This window comes from Piliocolobus tephrosceles, chromosome 10 (genome assembly GCF_002776525.5).
Source record: "Piliocolobus tephrosceles isolate RC106 chromosome 10, ASM277652v3, whole genome shotgun sequence".
NCBI lineage: Eukaryota > Metazoa > Chordata > Mammalia > Primates > Cercopithecidae > Piliocolobus > Piliocolobus tephrosceles.
Window position 1 is genome coordinate 52,579,493 of NC_045443.1, and position 24,858 is coordinate 52,604,350.

General features: G+C 37.7%; 1 protein-coding gene across 1 annotated transcript; it reads left to right on the forward strand.

Annotated features, from left to right (window-relative positions):
* Nucleotides 1–5,090: 5,090 nt before the first annotated feature.
* LOC111541891 (olfactory receptor 6C4) lies at nt 5,091–6,129 on the forward strand. Its single transcript, XM_023210866.1, has one exon. It carries the CDS (start codon nt 5,113–5,115, stop codon nt 6,040–6,042), a length of 930 nt encoding a protein of 309 aa, XP_023066634.1. The 5' UTR covers nt 5,091–5,112; the 3' UTR covers nt 6,043–6,129.
* Nucleotides 6,130–24,858: the final 18,729 nt, after the last annotated feature.

The following is a 24,858-nucleotide window of genomic DNA, read 5'->3' on the forward strand; positions in this document are numbered from 1 at the left end:
TGTGAGCCTGTGAAAGGCTCACTCCTATTCCAAAAGGGAGAAAATAGGCAAGAAGAAAGAGATAACAGGCCTGAAGCAAGTTTAAAACCCAAGAAAGTAGACATTAGATCTTAAAACTCCAAAATAATCTCCTTTGACTCCATGTCTGGCACTCTCTGCACTTGGGCTTGATGATTTGGTCCCCCAAAGCCTCAAGCAGGCCTGCCCCTATGATTTTCCTAGGCTTAGTCCATTCAACTCTCCCAGGATGGCATTGCACATTGGTAGCTCTCAAGTTCTGGAGTTTCAGCAGCAGTTCTACTCCCATGACTCCACTAAGCATGGCCCTAGTGAGGACTTTCTGCAGTGGCCTCACTCCCACAGCCCCACCAGCCCCATGGTGGGGACTCTGTAGCAGCTCCCACCCCACATTTCTGCTCATTATTACTTTGATTAAGGCTTTCTGTGATGGCTCCACCCCTGTAACACATCTCTGCTGAGAACCCCAGGCTTTTGAAGCTATTCTTTGAAATCTGGGTGGAGGCTGCCAAGCCTCCACAGCTCTCATTTTCTGAAAGCCTGCAGAATTAACACCACATGGACACTACCAAAGTTTATAACTTGTGCCTTCCAGAGCTGCAACATGAGCTTCACCTGGGGCAAATTTAGCCATGACTGAGGCAGCCATGGAGTACTGTGCTAAAATGTAGGGAGCAGAGTCCTGAGGCAACCCTGGGCAGTGAACCCATGAAGATCACTCCAGGCCAATCCACTGAAAGCATTCTGCCCTTGACCTCGGGGCCTGTGATGATAGAGGCAGCCGTTGAAGATCTCTGAAATGTCTTTAGGGTATTTTTTCCATTGTTTTGAGAAATAGTATCTGACTCTTTTTCGCCTTTGCTAATCTTTTTAGCAAATGGTCCTGCACTCTTGGTTTCCTCTCCTGAACATGATTTTTCACTCTATATGGCCAGGCTGAAAGTTTTTGAAATATTTCAACTCTGCTTCCCCTTTAATTATAAATTATGTTTTTAATTGTTTCTTTGTTCCTAAATCTCAATGAAAGTGGCCAAAAGCAACCATGCAGCTCCTTCTATTTTGCTTAGACATTTCTTCTGCTACATACTCTAGTTCATCAATCTCAAGTTTGATGAACAAAGCTCTCAAGTATTAACACAGCTCAGCCACGTTCTTGTCTAATTTATAACAAGGATGGCCTTTCCACCAGTTTCTAAAAACTTGCTCTTCAGTTTCATCTGAAATTTTATCAGAAAGGCTTTTACTGTTCATATTTTATTATTATTATTATTATTATTATTATTATTATTATACTGTAAGTTCTAGGGTACATGTGCACAATGTGCATGCTTGTTACATAGGTATGCATGTGCCATGTTGGTTTGCTGCACCCATCAACTCGTCATTTACATTAGGTATTTCTCCTAATGCTATCCATCCCCCAGCCCTCCATCCCCTGACAGGCCCCAGTCTGTGATGTTCCCTGTCCTGTGTCCAAGTGTTTTCATTGTTCAATTCCCACCAAAGAGTGAGAACATACAGTGTTTGATTTTCTGTTCTTGCAATAGTTTGCTGAGAATGATGGTTTCCAGCTTCATCCACATCCCTACAAAGGACATGAACTCATCCTTTTTTATGGCTGCATAGTATTCCATGGTGTATGTGTACCACATTTTCTTTTTTTTTTTTTTTTTTTTTTTTGAGACGGAGTCTTGCTCTGTTGCCCAGGCTGGAGTGCAGTGGCCAGATCTCAGCTCACTGCAAGCTCCACCTCCCGGGTTTATGCCATTCTCCTGCCTCAGCCTCCCGAGTAGCTGGGACTACAGGCGCCCGCCACCATGCCCAGCTAGTTTTTTTTATTTTTTATTTTTTAAGTAGAGACAGGGTTTCACCATGTTAGCCAGGATGGTCTCAATCTCCTGACCTCGTGATCCGCCCATCTTGGCCTCCCAAAGTGCTGGGATTACAGGCTTGAGCCACCGCACCCAGCCCACATTTTCTTAATCCACTCTATCATTGATGGACATTTGGGTTGGTTCCAAGTCTTTGCTATTGTGAATAGTGCTGCAATAAACAAATGTGTGCATGTGTCTTTATTGTAGAATGATTTATAATTCTTTAGGTATATACACAGTAATGGGATCACTGGGTCAAATGGTATTTCTAGTTCTAGATCCTTGAGGAATCGCCACACTGTCTTCCACAGTGGTTGAACTAACTTACACTCCCACCAACAGTGTAAAAGCATTCTATTTCTCCATGTCCTCTCCAGTATCTGTTGCTTCCTGACTTTTTAATGATCGCCATTCTAACTAGCATGAGATAGTATCTCATGTGGTTTTGATTTACATTTCTCTGATAACCAGTGATGATGAACACTTTTTCATGTGTCTGTTGGCTGCATAAATGTCTTCTTTTGAGAAATGTCTTTTCATATCCTTTGCCCACTTTTTGATGGGGTTGTTTGCTTTTTTTCTTGTAAATTTGTTTAAGTTCTTTTTAGATTCTGGATATTAGCCCTTTGTCAGATGGTTAGATAGCAAAAATTTTCTCCCACTCTGTAGGTTGCCTATTCACTCTGATGGTAGTTTCTTTCATATTTCTATCAGCATTGTGGTTATAACCACTTAACCAATCTCTAAGAAATTCCATGTTTTCCCTAGTCTTGTTGTATTCTAGCCCCCCACCAGAATATAGGCTTTTTCTAGCCTACTCCTCCAAATTGTTTCAGCTTCTGCCCAGTATTGACTCTTAAAGCTGCTTCCACATTTTCAAGGGTTTGTAATTAGCAACATGTGTGTTCCTGGAAAAAGTTGAATGTGGTTAAGATCTTGCCTGCAAAGACTGTGTGCTGGCAGACCTGTTGAGATATCCCATGGGGAAGTGAGTGAACGTATATTTGTTTCAAAAGTGAAGACTGATTGTTTCTGAGAGGCTGTTTGAACTATGCATTAAATTGAACATACTAGCAAAATATGCAAACAGCAAACTATTTTCCAGCTGTTGGTTTGATGGAGTCAGTAATTTCGTAATTTAGACATGGGAGATTCATGGAGGATACCACAGCATTTAGGTTATGGTGATTTCCTGTGAAGTGTCATTCATTTATATCATGTTTGAGCACTGGCCAAATCGGTTTATTAAAGGAGAGATAATAGAAACAATGACAAGGCCAGCCACACCCATCCCAAGGGAGTGTTTGTCCACTGCTCTACATTTCCCCACAAACTTCATGGCTGTAGCAGATTCTCTCATGGAACCTTTTTCTCAATGGTCTCTCTGGAACCTCTCTTCTCAGCCATATGTTTACAGTTTGTTCTCAAAATTGCCAACAATTGAAGTTCATTAGCCCCTTTTGAACTTGGGTCCACAGGGCTTCTTTAGCTTCTTCAGGAAATTGATCCCATGTGCCTGCTCTAAAAAGAGCAGATAAAACCTGTGTTACTGCAGCTAACAAAGAAACTGCAAAGATGCCCATCCCCTGCCATCTAAGAACCTCAACATAATCTTTCTTAGAACATAAATTTTAAGAAATTTGCTATCTCTCAAAGTATTTTCTTCTAATTCAATAACTGCTATGGGCTCTGTTTTACTTTTTTATTACACATATGAAGGTCTGTATCTCTCAGGAACTATGATTTGATTCTGGATCGGATTCCTAGAATAGAAAATAATATCCTCTTTTTCTTGGTTAAGTTACACAAACTTGGATACTTTTCTTAAGGGAAAGGTAAACTGTGGATGGAAGCCAATGGAAAACATGTTAAAGTTTATACTACTCAAAGATCCATGTGGCACATCTCATCTTTGATTTACCTCTTAGGAACAACAAGGTAAACAGTATACTATAGTCATTCAGATTGTCAAAGGTATGAGCATCATATGTTTTTAAAGTCACTGATTTTATCATTCTATAAATGTGGATCATGAAGTGATCAACTGTGAAAATCTGGAAGAAAATGCAGTACTTACCAAAGACCACAGGTTAGTATAAACAAGGAAAAGAGGGCTGCAGGAGATGCAGGTCAATGTTTAACATCATCTAGGACCTCCAAAAACTGTATGGAAAGATGGAAAGGTTGACAAGAATGACTGTGATATAATTTTTCTAATCCACATGCATGTAAATTAGAAGGACCCCTTTATATTTTATTTGCCTCTTAATCAGAAAACTCTAAAGATGCACTCACAATACTACCACTAAATTTTCCTTCCCTGAGAATTACCACTTTATCCACAAAGAACTTGTATTGTCAAAAACTTTTTCTGGTTTCTGTAAGACAAGAATAGAAAACAGGAGTCTGGGTCATGATAAACTGTCATCCTTAGTTGCCTTTGAGGACTCTAAGACTGAGCAAAATCCATTCTGTGATGCTGCTTACAGAGCTCTCAAAATTTCTCTTCTCAGAGACATATCTCAAATCAGTGCCTGGAAGACTCTGAATGTGGCAGAGAAACATATAATAAAATGTTAAATAACATGACTTATTGATGCTTGAGCCTTGTTCATGTAGAGGAAAAGGCTCACAATATGAAATGAGATGATCTTCAGCATTGCCTGTGTAGGGAAATTCCTACTTGTTTCTGAAACAAGGATGTCAGAGATTTGGACAGTAATGGAGATAAGGATCTATAGCAGATATCCATTTAAGCATCAAATAGTGCAGAGAAAGGAAAGAAAGAAACAGGAAAGCACAGAAAACAGAATGAGGTAGAGAGATGTGTGCCAAAAGCACAGAAGTAGGAGACCTTATAATACAGTCAAGAGAAAGTACTTTACATGTGAAGATTTTATAAACATTTGAAAGGAAACAACAGGTTCAAAAACTTCTATTTTTCTGAAAAAAAAATCATGAGTAGTTATTCTATAATAAATTTCCTTAAGTGCCTAGGAACAGGTCAACTTGAGAAATGAAAAAGGTCACTTACACAAAAGATATGGGGCTTACATGAAGCCAAGTGCAGCCCAATGGGACACTGGTTTGGGCCATCTGGATGGTGAGCAATGTATGACTGATTCTGTTCATTAAAATAAGTTTTATCTCTCCTACTCTAAGAAACTCTTCAATTTTCATCATTCTCACCTTTTGCCTTTAGGTTTTCTGAAGGTCAACAATGAAAAACAGAACCATGTTTGGTGAGTTTATTCTGCTGGGCCTTACAAATCAACCTGAACTCCAAGTGATGATATTCATCTTTCTGTTCCTCACCTACATGCTAAGTGTCCTAGGAAATCTGACTATTATCACACTCACCTTACTAGATCCCCACCTCCAGACCCCCATGTATTTCTTCCTCAGGAATTTCTCCTTCTTAGAAATTTCTTTCACGTCCATTTTTATTCCCAGATTTCTGACCAGCATGACAACAGGAAATAAAGTTATCAGCTTTGCTGGTTGCTTGACTCAGTATTTTTTTGCCATATTTCTTGGAGCTACCGAGTTTTACCTCCTGGCCTCCATGTCCTATGATCGTTATGTGGCCATCTGCAAACCCTTGCATTACATGACTATTATGAGCAGCAGAGTCTGCATACAGCTAGTGTTCTGCTCCTGGCTGGGGGGATTCCTAGCAATCTTACCACCAATCATCCTCATGAGCCAGGTAGATTTCTGTGTCTCCAACATTCTGAATCACTATTACTGTGACTATGGGCCTCTCATGGAGCTTGCCTGCTCAGACACAAGACTCCTAGAACTGATGGTCATCCTCCTGGCTGTTGTGACTCTTGTGGTTACTCTGGTGCTGGTGGCACTTTCTTACACATACATTATCAGGACTATTCTGAGGATCCCTTCTGCCCAGCAAAGGACAAAGGCCTTTTCCACTTGTTTCTCCCACATGATTGTCATTTCCCTTTCTTATGGCAGCTGCATGTTTATGTACATTAATCCTTCTGCAAAAGAAGGAGGTGCTTTCAACAAAGGAATAGCTGTACTCGTGACTTCAGTTACTCCCCTGTTGAATCCCTTCATATATACTTTAAGAAATCAGCAAGTGAAACAAGCATTCAAGGACTCGGTCAAAAGGATTGTGAAATGTTAAAAAAGGAGATTATACTTCAATAAAAAATATATTTTCACTTAACAAATATGCATTGAATGTCTGTATTTCCAGTGCTAAATTGGCCCTTGAAGATAAAAATAGGAAAAGTATATGTCTTAATTACAGTCTAGAATGAAGGAAAGATATATAAATGGTAAATTTATGTAATAAATTTACAAAAAACAAAATGACATTTTAATTGTTATTAGAGAAGAGTGAATAAGGATCCAAAAAGGAACAGCTAGAAAGAATTAGTTCTGTTTTCCATAAATTATTTGAAATTTAAGAAGCAAAACATACTGTTTATTTAGAAGATTAGGAGGATAAGAATTTAGAGTGAAAAAGGAAACCAGATCATAAAAGTATGTAATTACAACTACTGAGTTAGTTGGCTTTCATGAGTCAAGAAAAATTATCAGAATTGTTTTGAGGAGAATGTAGTATCAGCATTGTTCTTCAGCATGGAGCCCTGAAGACTATGTTTCCATCTAGGCGTGAATAATTTTGATTCTTCTCCTTTTTTTCATTTATATTTCAAATGTAACCATTGCAACTTCCATCCTTTCATAAGAGGAAAATAAAAGAAAAAAATATACATTTAGTCTACTTTTCTCCGAATGAGGAGAAAATTCTTAAGATTTTTGTCAACTTACATGTCCATTTTCTAGTTTATGGTTAAAACAGGTTTCTAGAGGCAAGTTTAGAAGACTTTCATTCTCCTAGACAAAATCTATTGTTTCTTTTCTTAGGTGACATGTTTTAAGTTAATGGCATGAGATCTGTTTTCTCTCCCTTTGATAGTTTCTGGTGATCTTTTCCTTCCTATTGTGATTTTATTTTCATCTTTTTGTTTCACTTTATTAGATATTAGAAAAGAAAATTCTGTTATCTGGCTCTACTTCTTTAACTTTCCTCCAAATTTTTGCTTCTGTTTTTAACATAAACCATTGATAACCTTTTTATAAAGTGAAAAAGAATATAAAGCGTCAACGCAATTTTATATCTAAAAATCTAGAATGTTCCAAATTATGAGTCTTGAAAAAACAACTAGAAATAGACTATCCTGCCAAAAACTTTACACATGGATTCGAGGCCATGACAACTTGAATTTGAATAGGTAGTGGTAGTGTCCAACTTCAATGGAAGAAGGGACTTTTTTTTTAATCTGAGCACCTGCACACAGTTTAATAATATCTTAACAAATTGCAGGAGTTTTGTTACTATTTGGGGTAGAAGTGGAACATAATCTGGTATTGTCACATGCTTTATATATGGCAATGTGTTGAGTAGAATGAGGTACTTCTCAAGCACTTAAGGAACAAGCTAGATTGAAATGATTATGATAGCAAATTTTCAGAGCCACAGAAAATATTGGAGAATGTATAATATTTTTGAAAAAAGTATTCTATGTAAAGCTGTTGCTATCTTTAATGTCTTGTTTTCTTTGGTTGCTAGCTAGAGATTAGTGATAATATTCAATATATTCCAAATTTAATTAACTACAAGAACAACAAGGGTTCTTAAATAGCCACATCTAAATCATTAAGTTCCCCTACATCCATCTACCAAAACCAATGGTACAGTGGAGCAATGTCATAGAGTGGCTTAAAACATAGGCCTTATTTCAAATCCCAGCTTTTCAACTTTCTGCCAAAGTTACCTGGTGATATTTACTTGATCTCTCTAAGATTCACCTCTGTCAACTCTAAAATGTTTACAATAATAGTGTCTATCTTATAGTTTTGAGCATTCAGTGAGAAAATAGATGTAAAATATTTAAAAACAGCCAGTATTTATTGTGTTTAATAAATGATATCTAATATAGCTATATGATAATTATAAACAATATCTTTTTCAAGGAACTGGAGCTTAACTAGAAAGAAGGTATTAAATTGGTTGGTTTAATATAGCTGGGACTGTAAAAATGTTGGCCATTGTACTCGAAATCCATCCACACAAGGCCAGCATATTCCTACTCTTCACACGTCCAGTTGCATGCTAGGTAGCTGGGTCAGCAAAGGTCTTACCTACACTTCAGATAATGCCATCAAAATACTTGGCAGCAGGTTATAAGAACTGGGCTAGCATCAACTTCATTGCCCTAGATATCTATGGGGGAAAGGGGATGTATTAACGTGCTGAGACAAGGAAGCAAGGTACTTTGTGTAAGTTAGTGTTTAAGATCACTAGGCAAGACGTCACTCAGCAATCCTTATATAAGCATTTGGAAATGAATATGGAAAAGAATGTATCACCTTCTAAATGAGCTCGTCAAAAAAAAAAGCAAGTCATATTCTTCTAAAACTGTTCATCTAGTCTGGCTTTATGTTAATTCATACTTGGAATGTAATCCAAGTCACAGATAAACAAAAGGAATGACTTCACAGAGTCTGGTGCTGAGCTACCAGAATATTCAGTATCTAAATATATGAAATGGTGAGTTTTATTCCTCATGTCACCAATGTGGACAAGAATTAAAAGAAACAGCTTTAGCTGCCTAACATTCTCAGAATAATATTACACCATTGCTAGGGTGAGCAGATTATGAAAATGAGTAAGAGCCAGTCTGCTACATTTGAGCACTCACTCTTCCATTGCCTGTCTTTAAAGTCGCCAGAGCTTGTGGATGTATAGATTACAACTCTAAAGAGGTAGTCTTCCAGCATCATTTCTTGCAAAGAGTTTTAAATAAAATTCAAAACAGTAAAATATAATTTTTTAATTTTTTTATTTCAGCTGGGATCAGTGGCTCACATCTCTAATCCCAGCTCTTTGGGAGGCTGAGGCAGGCAGATGACATGAGGTCAGGAGTTCAAGAACAGCCTGGCCAACACAGGGAAACCCCATCTCTACTATTACATTGATGCAAAAGTAATTGTGGTTTTTGCTACTAAAGACGATGGCAAAAAGCGCAATTACTTTTGCACCAACCAAATAAAAATACAAAAATTAGCCAGGCATGGTGATGTGTGCCTGTAATTCCAGCTACTGGGAGGCTGAACCACAAGAATCACTTGGAGTACAAGTGGCCTTTTGTTACATCAATGAATTAAATAGTGGTGAATTCTGAGATTTTAGTGCACCTGTCACCCAAGTAGTATACACTGGACCTAAGGTGTAGTTTTTTATCCCTAGCCCCCTCCCATCATTCCCCTTCTGAGTCTCTAAAGTTCATTCTACTACACTGTATGCCTTTGCATACTCATAGCTTAGCTCCCACTTACAAGTGAGAACATACAGTTTTTGGTTTTCCACTCCCGTATTACTTCACTTAGAATAATGACTTCCAGCTCCACCCAAATTGCTGCAAAAGACATTCTTTTGTTACTTTCCAGGTCAGGTGCAGTGGCTCATGCCTGTAATCCCAGAACTCTGGGAGGTGAAGGAGGGCGGATCACTTGAGGTCAGGAGTTCGAGACCAGCCTGGCTAACATGGTGAAACCCTGTCTCTACTAAAAATATAAAAATTAGCCTGGTGTGGTGGCACAAGCCTGTAGTTCCAGGTACTTGGGAGGCTAAGGTATGAGAATCACTTCAACCAGGGAGGCAGAGGTTGTAGTGAACCAAGATCATGCAACTGCACTCCAGGCTGGGCAACAGAGCAAGACTCTGTCTCAAAAAAAGATAAAATCAAATAATAAAAAATGTTGTTCCTGAGTTGTTGAATCTGGGAGCATGCCCAAGATGGCTGAATAGGAACAGTTGCAGCCTCCAGCTCCCAGCAGAAACTCTCCAAGCCAGAAGAGAGTGGAGGCCAATATTCAACATTCTTAAAGAAAAGAATTTTCAACCCAGAATTTCATATCCAGTCAAACTAAGTTTCATCAGTGAAGGAGAAATAAAATCCTTTACAAATAAGCAAATGCTTAGAGATTTTGTCACCACCAGGCCTACCCTACAAGAGATCCTGAAGGAAGCACTAAACATGGAAAGGAACAGCAGGTACCAGCCATTGCAAAAACATGTCAAAATGTAAAGCCCATCGATGCTAGGAAGAAACTGCACCACCTAGCGAGCAAAATAACCAGCTAATATCATAATGACAGGATCAAGTTCACACATAACAATATTAACCTTAAATGTAAATGGACTAAATGGTCCAATTAAAAGACACAGACTGGAAAACTGGAAAAAGAGTCAAGACCCATCAGTTTGCTGTATTCAGGAGACCCATCTCACAAGCAGAGACACACATAGGCTCAAAATAAAGGGATGGAGGAAGATCTACCAAGCAAATGGAAAACAAAGAAAAGCAGGGGTTGCAATCCTGGTCTCTGATAAAACAGACTTTAAACCATCAAAGATCAAAAGACACAAAGAAGGCCATTACATAATCGTAAAGGGATCAATTCAACAAGAAGAGTTAACTATCCTAAATATATATGCACCCAATACAGGAGCACCCAGATTCAAAGCAAGTCCTTAGAGACTTACAAAGAGACTTAGACTCCCATACAAGAATAATGGGAGACTTTAACACCCCACTGTCAACATTAGATAGATCAACGAGACAGAAAGTTAACAAGGATATCCAGGAATTGACTCAACTTTGCACCAAGCGGACCTAATAGACATCTAGAGAACTCTCCACCCCATATCAACAGAATATACATTCTTCTCAGCACCACATCGCACTTATTCCAAAATTGACCACATAGTTGGAAGTAAACCACTACTCGGCAAATGTAAAAGAACAGAAATTATAATAAACTGTCTCTCAGACCACAGTGCAATTAAACTAGAACTCAGGACTAAGAAACTCAATCAAAACCGCTCAACTACATGGAAACTGAACAACATGCTCCTGAATGAATACTGAGTACATAACAAAATGAAGGCAGAAATAAAGATGTTCTTTGAAACCAATGATAACAAAGATACAACATACCAAAATCTCTGGAACACATTTAAAGCAGTGTGTAGAGGGAAATTTATAGCACTAAATGCCCACAAGAGAAAGCAGGAAAGATTGAAAATTGACGCCCTAACATCACAATTAAAAGAGCTAGAGAAGCAAGAGCAAACACATTCAAAACCTAGCAAAAGGCAAGAAATAACGAAGATCAGAGTAGAACTGAAGGAGATAGAGACACAAAAAACCCTCCAAAAAATCAATGAATCCAGGAGATAGTTTTTTGAAAAGATCAACAAAACTGATAGACTGCTAGCAAGACAAATAAAGAAGAAAAGAGAGAAGAATCAAATAGATGCAATAAAATATGATAAAGGGGATATCAGCACCAACCCCAAGAAATACAAACTACCATCAGAGAATACTATAAACACCTCTACACAAATAAACTCGAAAACCTAGAAGAAATGGATAAATTCCTGGACACTCACACTCTCCCAAGACTAAACCAGGAAGAAGTTGAATCCCTGAATAGACCAATAGCAGGCTCCAAAATTGAGGCAATAATTAATAGCCTACCAACCAAAAAAAGTCCAGGACCAGACGGATTCACAGCCAAATTCTACCAGAGGTACAAGGAGAAGTTGGCACCATTCCTTCTGAAACGATTCCAATCAATAGAAAAAGAGGGAATCCTCCCTAACTCATTTTATGAGGCCAACATCATCCTGATACCAAAGCCTGACAGAGATACAATCAAAAAAGAGAATTTTAGACCAATATCCCTGATGAACATCAACGCAAAAATCCTCAATAAAATATTGGCAAACCGAATCCAGCAGCACATCCAAAAGCTTATCCACCATGATAAGTGGGCTTCATCCCTGGGATGCAAGGCTGGTTCAACATACACAAATCAATAAACGTAATCCAGCATATAAACAGAACCAAAGACAAAAAGCACATGATTATCTCAACAGATGCAGAAAGGGCCTTTGACAAAATTCAACAGCCCTTCATGCTAAAAACTCTCAATAAATTCGGTTTTGATGGAACGTATCTCAAAATAATAAGAGCTATTGATGACAAACCCACAGCCAATATCATACTGAATGGGCAAAAACTGGAAGCATTCCATTTGAAAACTGGCACAAGACAGGGATGCCCTCTCTCACCATTCCTATTCAACATAGTGTTGGAAGTTCTGGCTAGAGCAATCAGGCAAGAGAAAGAAATCAAGGGTATTCAGTTGGGAAAAGAAGAAGTCAAACTGTCCCTGTTTGCAGATGACATTACTGTATATTTATAAAACCCTATTGTCTCAGCCCAAAATCTCCTTAAGCTGATAAGCAACTTCAGCAAAGTCTCAGGATACAAAATCAGTGTGCAAAAATCACAACAATCTTATACACCAGTAACAAACAGAGAACAAAATCATGAATGAACTCCCATTTATAATAGCTTCAAAGAGAATAAAATACCTAGGAATCCAACATACAAGGGATGTAAAGGACCTCTTCAAGGAGAACTACAAACCACTGCTCAGTGAAATAAAAGAGGACACAAACAAATTGAAGAGCATACTATGCTCATGGATAGGAAGAATCAGTATTGTGAAAATGGCCATACAGCCGAAGGTAATTTATAGATTCAATGCCATCTGCATCAAGCTACCAATGAGTTTCTTCACAGAATTGGAAGAAACTGCTTTAAAGTTCATATGGAACCAAAAAAGACCCCGCATTGCCAAGACAATCCTAAGTCAAAAGAACAAAGCTGGAGGCATCACACTACCTGACTTCAAACTATACTACAAGGCTACAGTAACCAAAACAGCATGGCACTGGTACTAAAACAGAGATATAGACCAATGGAACAGAACAGAGCCCTCAGAAATAATACCACACATCTACAGCCATCTGATCTTTGACAAACCTGACAAAAACAAGAAATGGGGAAAGGATTCCATATTTAATAAATGGTGCTGGGAAAATTGACTAGCCATAAGTAGAAAGCTGAAACTGGATGCTTTCCTTACTTCTTATACGAAAATTAATTCAAGATGGATTAGAGACTTAAATGTTAGACCTAAAACCATAAAAACCCTAGAAGAAAACCTAGGTAATATCATTCAGGACAGAGGCATGAAAAAGGACTTCATGTCTAAAACACCAAAAGCAATGGCAACAGAAGCCAAAATTGACAAATGGAATCTAATTAAACTAAAGAGCTTCTGCACAACAAAAGAAACTACCATCAGAGTGAACAGCCAACCTACAGAATGGGAGAAAATTTTTGCAATCTACTCATCTGACAAAGGGATAATATCCAGAACCTACAAAGAACTCAAACAAATTTACAAGAAAAAAACAAACAACCCCATCAAAAAGTGGTAAAGGATATGAACAGACACTTCTCAAAAGAAGACATTCATACAGCCAACAGACACATGAAAAAATGCTCATCATCACTTGCCATCAGAGAAATGCAAATCAAAACCACATTGAGATACCATCTCACACCAGTTAGAATGGCGATCATTAAAAAATCAGGAAACAACAGGTGCTGGAGAGGATGTGGAGAAATAGGAACACTTTTACACTCTTAGTGGGACTGTAAATTAGTTCAACCATTGTGGAAAACAGTGTGGCAATTTCTCAAGGATCTAGACCTAGAAATACCATTCAACCCAGCCATCTCATTACTGGGGATATACCCAAAGGATTATAAGTCACGCTGCTATAAAGACACATGCACACGTATGTTTATTGCAGCACTATTCACAATAGCAAAGACTTGGAGTCAACCCAAATGTCCATCAGTGACAGACTGGATTAAGAAAATGTGGCACATACACACCATGGAATACTATGCAGCCATAAAAAAGGATGAGTTCATGTCCTTTATCGGTACATGGATGCAGCTGGAAACCATCATTCTCAGCAAACTATCGCAAGAACAGAAAACCAAATACCGCATGTTCTCACTCATAGGTGGGAATTGAACAATGAGATCACTTGGACACAGGAAGGGGAGCATCACACCCCGGGTCCTATTGTGGGGAAGGGGCAGGGGGGAGGGATAGCATTAGGAGATATATCTAATGTAAATGACGAGTTAATGGGTGCAGCACACCAACATGGCACATGTATACATATGTGACAAACCTGCACGTTGTGCACATGTACCCTAGAACTTAAAGTATAATAAAAATAAATAAATAAATAAATAAATAAATAAATAATGTTGTTTCTTTTCATGGCTGAGTAGTATTTCATGGTGTATATATACCACATTTTCTTTATCCATTTCATTATTGGGCACTTAGGTTGGTTCCACATATTTGCAACTGTTAATTATGCTTCTATAAGCATACATATGCCAGTGTCTTTTTCATATAATGACTTCTTTTCCTTTGGGTAGATATCCAGTAGTGAGATTGCTGGATCCAATGGTAGGTCTACTTTTAGCTCTTAAAGCAATCTCCATACTGTTTTCAATAGAGGTTGTACTAATTTACATTCCCACCAGCATCAATAAGCTTTCCCTTTCCCCCACATCCACACCAACATCTACTGCTTTTTGACTTCTTAATAACGGCCATTCTTGCAGGAATATGGTGGTATCTCATTGTAGTTTTAATTCTCATATCCCTAATGATTTGTGGTATTGAACTTTTTAATATGTTTCTTGGCCATTTGTATATCTTTAACAGAGAATTTTTTAGGAAGCCAAGTAAGATGTAACACAGAGATGATTAAGGACAGTTTGTAATGACTTGGGTTCTCTGGCCTGAAAATCATATTTACCCATTTCTTTCAATTCACTTGAAGGTCAAAAACCAGGGCTTAAGCATTTTTTCATACATATCATTAGATAGTATAGCTAAAGCTATAGTGGAGTCACATGCTCTAAAGCTAAAGCAACCACTCATCTGAGAAACAGATGTACTTGGAGGGGAAGAAAAGATTACATACTGGACAATATATGATATAAAAAAATTAAAACAGAAACATCAAGAATTTTAAATAATTGTAATTTCTTCAAAAAGATACAAAAGATACTGGTAAAATTAAGGACAAAACATTATGCAATAATGAGGTTTAAAAACATAAAAAGTGTCCAAATTCACAAAAGGTTGGAAAAGAGAAACAGAGAAACAAAAAACATAATAAAAGAAATACAGAATAAAACAAATGAGAATAATACCACGACAGGTAGAACGAAAGCAGAAATAATGAGCTAGAAGATCAGGTCTAATAAACTCTCCATTAAGACAAAAGAAAACAATAAAATGATTAAATAGGGAGAAATAGATAGATAGATAGATAGATAGATAGATAGATAGATAGATATAGATAGAAGGATAACAAAAGACAAGTGCAAATGCCAAAATAAATATGGACAATAGGAACCATGAGTGAAAAGAAAAGGAAAAAAGAGAAGGAAAAAAACAGAAGGAAATAATATATTTTCTACAATATAGAAAGATAGCAACTAGCAGATATCATAAATATCATACAGAATAGATAAAGAAAATATGCACCTCTAAAATCAGACATTTAAATATGATGGTAAAATAGAAGATCATCAAACATTTAAATGTGATGGTAAAATAGAAGATCATCAAACATTTAAATGTGATGGTAAAATAAAAGATCACCTCAGAAGGCTCACCACACAAAGAACAAATTACAAATAATTTTAAAAAGAAATACACAAATTAGAACAGAAATAACTACAGAAGCATGATGCAAATAATAGGAAAGATTTAAATAATAATAAAAATTGTATTAAACATAAAGTATATTTTTGCCTTTTGTGTATAAATTGATGGGGTACAATCATAATTTTGTTACATGGATATATTGCACAGAGGTAAAGTCAGGGCTTTTGGTGAATCCATCACCAGAATAATATCCATTGTATCCCTTAATCCACCCTCCTCCTGACCCCCACACTAATGAGTTTCCATTGTCATTATTCTGCACTCTACATCCATGTATATACATTATTTAGCTTCCCCTTATAAGTGAGAGCATGCGATGTTTGTCTTTCTGTGTCTGTTTTTTTTACCTAAGATAATGACCTCTAGTTCCAGCCACCTTGCTGCAAAGACATGATTTCATTCTTTTTCATGGCTGTGTAGTGTATAAAATTTCTTTATCCCATCATTCATTTATGGACACTTAGGTTGATTCCATATCTTTGCTGTTGTGAATAGTGCTGCAATAAACATACAAGTACAGGTATCTTTTCACATAATGATTTCTTTTCCTTTAGGTAGCTACTCAGTAATGGGATTGCTGGATTGAATGGTAGTTCTATTTTTAGTTCTTTCAGAAATCTCCCAACTGTTTTCTGTCACACTTGTACTAATTTATATTTTCACTCACAGTGTATGTATTCCCTTTTCTCCACAGCCTCACCAATATGTTATTTTTTGTCTTTTTAATAATAGGCATTCTAACTGGTGTGAGGTGACATTTCATTGTGGTTTGAATTTTTGAATTTATCTGATTAGTGACAACGAGCATTTTTCATGAGTTTTTTGGCCATTTGTATGCCATCTCTTGAAAAATGTCTATTCACATCCTTTGCCTACTTTTCAATAGGATTATTTACTCTGGTTGTTGCTGCATTGTTTGAGTTCCTTGTAAATTCTGGACATTAGTCCCCTGCCAGATGCATAGTTAGCAAATAATCTCTCCCATTCTGCAAGTTGCCTTTTCACTCTATTAATTTTTTTTACTGTGCAGAAGCTTTTTAGGATATGAATGAGAAATTCACCAATGAGATATATTTTTAAAAAATATGGAACTGAAAGATTCATTGAAGAAATTACAAACTACATTTGAAAGCTTTAACAACAGATTGGACCAAGGAGGAGAAAACCTTTCAGAATTTTAAGACAGATCTTTAAAAATAATACAGTCAGACAAACAGAAAAAAGAATGAACAAGGGCTTCAAAATGCATAGAACTATTTAAAGCAACTGAATTTATGAAATATCAATATTCTTGAGAGGAAAGAAAATCAAATAGTTTAGAAAACCCATTTAAGGAAATAATATATTTTGTCTGTTCAAAAAGTGACACTAAAAGAAGAAAAATTGATTAGGTTGGTGCTAAAGTAATTGCAGTTTTTGCCAGTAAAAGTAATTCATAACCAGAACTAAAATTTTAGAAACTATGCATTGTAGGGCTGCAAAGGAGGACCAAAGTAAGATAAAAGAAAGATAATATAGAATAAAAATTAGGGAGAGCAGAGCAAAATGGCAGACTAGACATCTCCATTCCTCCACAGAAACACCAATTTGAACAATTATTCATGCATTAAAAAAGCCTTCACAAAAGCTAAGGAAACCAGGTAAGAGACTGCAGTACCTATTTAGAGCATAATAACAGGAAAAAAGACTCGAAGAGGATAGGAGGGACAATTTTACATTACCTGCCCATTCCTCCCCCAACCCCAGGCAGCAAACCACAGAGAGAAATACAATCTGCTTGGGATAAAAAGAGGAAAATAAGCCTTGGGCCATAACACCAGTTGCCACAGTAAAACTCAGTACCAAGCAAATCTCTACAGTTTCTGGATCGAGGCCAATACTCACAGATTAAGCCCCTAGACCTGCCTTGGTGTCAGATGGAAATCCAGGAATCCAAGGCACCTGAGTCATAGACTAGATCTCCAGTCCTCATAAATGCTAGCTGACTACAATAGCCTCAGGCTCTGGACAGCTCTTCATGGCAGGAAGGCCTCCACAGCCACTACCTTCAGGAATTCAGCAGTGCTACACCAGCCTCAGTGGCCACAGGATTCCAGCCCAGCACCATACTAACCACAGAGGTCCTGGGCCTAGAGTTCCCCCTAGCACTGCAATGGCTGCAAAAGTCTCTGACATGCTGACCACACTAGATGGCCTGACCAGAATCTCTGCACTGGCTTAATGTTAAAGGGAGTTTCCAGACAAAGCCAGTTTGCAGTCATTGAAATAGATAACTACTTCTTCAAATTACAGGTATCAACACATGACTAGAAGGTTCAAGAACAATCAGAAAAACATGAAATCCCCAAATGGCCAAAGTAAAATGCCAGTGACAAGCCCTAAAGAAATGGATATATATGAAAGACCTGACAAGGAACTCAAAATAACTATTTTAAGGAAACTCAGTGAACTTGAATAAAATGTTGAATAAAATGCAGAGAAATATTTTTCTCAAAGAAACAAGGAAAACAGGAAATGACCAGAACAAGAAATTTAATGGAGAGATTAAAGTAATTTAAAAATTAAACAGAAATCTGGAGCTAAAGATGTAATAAAATAAAAATAGTTTGTATAAACAGTGGAATTGATCAAGCAGGAAAAAAAATCTGTGAACTTCAAGACAGTTTATATGTAAGTATAAAGTAAGAGGAGAAAAAAAGAAAAAGAAATAAGAAAATATTACAAGATTTATGGGAATACATCAAAACAGCAAGTGTTTTCAGTTATTAGAGTTAAAGGAAGCAAAAAGAAAGACAAAGAAGTAGAAAATTTGCATAGAGAAATAATAGCAAAAAAGTATTCCCAAATCTGGAGAAACATATAAATAACCAAGTACAGGACTGTCAAAGGAAAATGTAAACACCACCTATCAAAACTTATGGGTTACAGCAAAAGCAGTTCTAAAACTAAACATTGGAGCAATAAATGCCTACATCAAAAAAAGATAAACAACCTAACATTATACTTCAAGGAACTAGATAAACACAGACGAACTAAACCCAAAATTAGTAGAGGAATAAAATAATAAAGATTAGAGGGAAAATAAATAAAATCAAGACTAGAAGAATGAGAAAAATATCAGTGAACAAAGAGTTAGTTTTTTGAAAAGATTAACGAAATCAACAAATCCTTAGCTAGAATAACTAAGAAAAAAGAGGAGACTCAAATAAATTAAACCAGAAATGAAAAAGGAACATTCAATGACACAAAAATATAATCATAAGAGACTATTTGCGACAAATATACATCAATAAATTAGATCACTTAGAAGAAATAAATTCCTTGAAGCATACAACAAACCAAGACTGATTTATAAATAAACAGAAAATCTGAACAGATGAATAATGAGTAAAGCAATTGAATGAGTAACAGAAAGCCTTCCATTACAGAAAAATTCAGGACCTGATAGCTTCAGTGCTGATTTCTACCAAACATTTAAAGAATAATTAATACCTGTTCCTTCCAAGATGGTAGAATAGGATCGACTGTGGTCTACAGCTCCCAGAGAGACTGACACAGAACACAGGTGATTTCTGCATTTCCAACTGAGGCATCTGGTTCATCTCATTGGGACTGGTTGGACAGTGGGCACAGCCCACAGAGGCTGAACCAAAGCAGGGTGGGATGTCGCCTCACCTGGGAAGCACAAGGGGTTAGGGTATTTCCCTTTCCTAGCCAAGGGAAGCCACGAGTGACTGTACCTGGAGGAACAGTACACTTCTGCCCAAATACTGCACTTTTCCCATGGGTCTTCACAACAGGTGGACCAGAAGATTCCCTCCTGTGCCTGGCTCAGCAGGACCCACACACACAAAACATTGCTTGCTACAAGCACAGCAGTCTGAAATCCACTGGGATACTGGAGCTTGGCAGGGGGAGGAGTGTCCACCATTGCTGAGGCTTGAGTAGGTGGTTCTATGCTCACAGTGTAAACAAAGCTGCATGAAAGCTTGAACTGGGTGGAGCCAACTGCAGCTCAGCAAGGCCTCCCTAGATTACATCTGTGGGGGCAGGACATATCTGAACAAAAGACAGCAGACAGCTTTTGCAGACTTAAATGTCCCAGCCTGACAACTCTGAAGAGCAGTGGTTCCCCCAGCATGGTGTTCGAACTCCAATAATGGACAGACTGCCTCCTCAAGTGGGTCCCTGACCACCGTGTAGCCTGACTGGGAGACACCTCCCAGTAGGGGCTGACAGACACCTCATACAGGCAGGTGCCCCTCTGGGATGAAACATCCAGAGGAAGGATCAAGCAGCAATATTTGCTGTTCTGCAGCCTCCACTGGTAATACCCAGGCAAACAGGGTCTGGAGTGGACCTCCAGCAAACTCCAACAGACCCGCAGCTGAGGGACCTGACTGTCAGAAGGAAACATAACAAACAGAAAGGAATAGCATCAACATCCACAAAAAAGACATTCACACCAAAACCCCACCTGTAGGTCACCAATATCAAATATGAAAGGTAGATAAAACCACAAAAATGGGGAGAAACCCGAGGAGAAAAGCTGAAAATTTCAAAAACCAGAATGCCTCTTCTCCTCTAAAGGAACACAACTCCTTGCCAGCAAGGAAACAAAACTAGATGGAGAAGGAATTTGACAAGTTGACAGAAGTAGGCTTCTGAATGTCAGTAATAACAAACTTTTCTGAGCTAAAGGAGTATGTTCTAACCCATTGCAAAGAAACTAAAAACCTTGAAAAAAGGTTGGACAAATGGCTAACTAGAATAATCAGGGTAGAGAAGAGCTTAAACCACCTGATGGAGCTGAAAACCACAGTACAGGAACTTCGTGAAGCATACACAAGCTTCAATAGCAGATTTGATCAAGTGGAAGAACAGATATCCATGATTGAAGATCAAATTAATGAAATAAAGCTAGAAGACAAGACTAGAGAAAAAAAGAGTGAAAAGAAATGAACAAAGCCTTCAAGAAATATGGGACTATGTGAAAAGACCAAATCTACATTTGATTGGTGTACCTCAAAGTGACCAGGAGAATGGAACCAAGTTAGAAAACACTCTTAAGGATATTATCCAGGAGAACTTCCCCAACCTAGCAAGACAGGCCAACACTCAAATTCAGGAAATGCAGAGAACACCACAAAGATACTCCTCAAGAAGAGCAACCCCAAGACACATAATTGTCAGATTCACCAAGGTTGAAATGAAGGAAAAAATGTTAAGGGCAGCCAGAGAGAAAGGTATGTTTACCCACAAAGGGGAATCCATCAGACTAACAGCGGATCTCTCAGCAAACCCTACAAGCCAGAAGAACATCCATACTCATGGATAGCAAAAATCAATATCGTGAAAATGGCTATACTGCCCAAGGTAATTTATAGACTCAATGCCATCCCCATCATGCTACCACTGACTTTCTTCCCAGGATTGAAAAAAATTGCTTTAAAGTTCATATGGAACCAAAAAAGAGCCTGCATAGCCAAGACAATCCTAAGCAAAAAGAACAAAACTGGAGGTATCATGCTACCTGACTTCAAACTATACTACAAGGCTACAGTACCCAAAACAGCATGGTACTGGTACTAAAACAGATATATAGACCAATGGAACAGAACAGAGGTCTCAGATATAACACCACACAACTACAACCCTCTGATCTTTCACAAGCCTGGCAAAAACAAGAAATGGGGAAAGGATTCCCTATTTAATAAATGGTGCTGGGAAAACTGGCTAGCCATATGTAGAAAGCTGAAACTGGATCCCTTCCTTACACCTTATACAAAAAATTAATTCAAGATGGATTGAAGTCTTAAATGTGGCTGGGCGCAGTGGCTCATGCCTATAATCCCAGCACTTTGGGAGGCCAAGGAGGGTGGACCACGAGGTCAAGAGATTGAGACCATCCTAGCTAACACAGTGAAATCCCATCTCTACTAAAAATACAAAAAATTAGCCAGGCATGGTGGCGGGTGCCTGTAGTCCCAGCTACTCAGGAGGCTGAGGCAGGAGAATGGCATGACCCCGGGAGGCAGAGCTTGCAGTGAGCCAAGATCACACCACTGCACTCCAGCATGGACAACAGAGCGAGACTCTGTCTCAACAAAAAAAAAAAGACTTAAATGTTAAACCTAAAACCATAAAAACTCTAGAAGAAAACCTAGGTAATACTATCCTGGACATAGGCATGGGCAAAGACTTCATGACTAAAACACTAAAAGCAATGGCAACCAAAGCCAAAATAGACAAACGAGATCTAATTAAACTAAAGAGCTTCTGCACAGCAAAAGAAACTACCATCAGAGTGAACAGGTAACCTACAGAATGGAAGAAAATTTTTGCAATCTACCCATCTGGCAAAGGGCTAATATCCAGAATCTACAAGGAACTTAAACAAATTTACAAGAAAAAAACAAACAACCCCATCAAAAAAGTGGACAAAGGATATGAACAGACACTTCTCAAAACAAGACATTTATGCAGCCAACAGACACATGAAAAAATGCTCATCATCACTGGTCATGAGAGAAATACAAATCAAAACCACAATGAGATACCATCTCACACCAGTTAGAATGGCGATCATTAAAATGTCAGGAAACAACAGATGCTGGAGAGGATGTGCAGAAATAGGAATGCTTTTACGTTGTTGGTGGGAGTATAAATTAGTCAAGCCATTGTGAAAGACAGTGTGGTGATTCCTCAAGCATCTAGAACTAGAAATACCATTTGACCCAGCAATCCCATTACTGGGTATATATGCAAAGGATTATAAATCATGCTGCTATAAAGACCCATGCACACGTATGTTTATTGTGGCACTATTCACAATAGCAAAGACTTGGACCCAACCCAAATGTCCATCAATGATAGACTGGATTAGAAAATGGGGCACATATACACCATGGAATACTATGCAGCCATAAAAAAAGGATGAGTTCATACCCTTTGCAGGGACATTCAGGGACATATCTTCATGCAGGGATGAAGGTGGAAACCATTATTCTCAGCAAACTATTACAAGGACAGAAAAGCAAACACTGCATATTCTCACTCATAGGTGGGGACTGAACAATGTGAACACTTGGACACAGAGCAGGGAACATCACACACTGGGGCCTGTCAGGGAGTAGGGGGCTGGAGGAGGGTTAGCATTAGGAGAAATACCTAATATAAATGATGAGTTGATGGGTGCGGCAAACCAATATGGCACATGTACACCTATGTAACAAACCTGCACATTGTGCAATGTACCCTAGAACTTAAAGTATAATAAAAAAATTTAAAAAAGAAAATGTGGCACATATACACCATGGAATACTATGCAGCCATAAAAAAGGATGAGTTCATGTCCTTTGCAGGGACACGGATGAAGCTGGAAACCATCATTCTCAGCAAAATATCACTAGGACACAAAACTAAACACCACATGTTCTCATAAGTGGGAGTTGAAAAATGAGAACACATGGACACAGGGAGGGGAACATACACCAGGGCCTGTTGAGGGGTGGGGCGTGGGGGAGGGATAGCATTAGGAGAAATACCTAATGTAAATGATGAGTTGATGGGTGCAGGAAACCAACATGCCACATTTATACCTCTGTAACAAATCTGCATGTTGTGCACATGTACCCTAGAACTTAAAGTATAATAATAAAAATAAATAAGTATAATTAATACCATTCTTTCTCAAGGCCTTCCAAAAAAATTTTTAAAAGGAAATTCTTCCAAAGTTATTTTAGGATGTCACCATTACCTTGATACCAAAACACAATAAGAACATAAAACAAGAAAATTATATGAAAATATCCTTGATGAACATAGATGAAAAAATTCCTCAACAAAATACTAGCAAAACGAATCCAACCAGCATATTAAAAAGGTCATTCATGATTACCAAGTGGGATTCACCCCAGGGATGCAATCATGGTTCAACATGTGCAAACCAATAAATCTGATACACTACATTAAGAGAATGAAGTATAAAAACCACATGATCACCTCAATAGATGCAGAAAAAACATTTGACAAAATTCAACATCACTTCGTGATGAAAGCCCTAAACAAATTCGGTATAGAAGGAACATACCTCAACACAATAAAGGTCATATATGACAGACCCACAGCTATTATAAGTAGAAAAATGTTAAGAGCTTTTCATTTTTCCCCATTGAGCATAACGTTAGCGTGGGCTTGTCGTATATAGCCTTTGTTTTATTGAGGTGCTTTTCTCCTATACCTAATTTGTTTAGAGGTTTTTATCATGAATGAATATTGAAAAAAACTCTTAAAATATATATGAAACTACAAAAGACTGCAAACAGCCAAAGCAATCTTGAACGAAAGAACAAAGAAGGAAGTATCACACCACCCAGCTTCAAAATATACTACAAAGCTATGGTAATCAAAAACAGCATGATACAGGTTTGAAAACATACAGGTTTGTAAACCAATGGAACAGAATACAAAGCCCAGAAATAAACTCATGCATTTACAGCCAACTTATTGTCAACAAAGGTGCCAAGAACACACAATGAAGAAAGGACAGTCTTTTTAATAAATAGTGTTGGAAAAACTGGATACTGGTATACAGAAGAATGAAAATACACCCTTATCTAACAGCATATACAAAAATCAATTCATAATAAAGACTTAAATGTAAGATCAAAACTATGAAACTACTAGAAGAAAACAAAGAGGGAAAGTTCCATAACACTGGTCTGGGCAATGATTTTTTGGATATGACAACAAAAGTATAGAAAACAAAAGCAAAAATACACAAATGGGATTACATCAAACTAAAAACCTTCTGCACAGCTAAGGAAACAACAGAGTGAAGAGACAACCTACAGAATAAGATAAAATATTTGCAAGCTAAACATATGATAAGAGGTTAACATGCAAAATATATAAGTAACTCAAACAACTGAATAGCAAGAAAACAAATAATCTGATTTTAAAATAGGCACAAGTCTTCAATAGACATTTCTTTTAAAAAAAAAAAAACATACATATGGCCAATAAACATATGAAAAAATGTTTAACATCACTAATCATCAAGCAAATACAAATTAAAATCACATCATCACCTCACTTCTGCTAGAATGGCTATTATCAAAAAGATAGATAAAGGTAAGGTGCAGGGGCTCACGCCTGTAATCCCAGCACTTTGGGAAACCAAAGCAGGCAGATCACGAGGTCAGGAGTTCGAGACCAGCTTGGCCAACATAAA

Coding starts and splice junctions, on each gene's coding strand:
- LOC111541891 (XM_023210866.1), top strand. CDS start 5,113: ATGAAAAACAGAACCATGTTTGGTGAGTTTATTCTGCTGGGCCTTACA.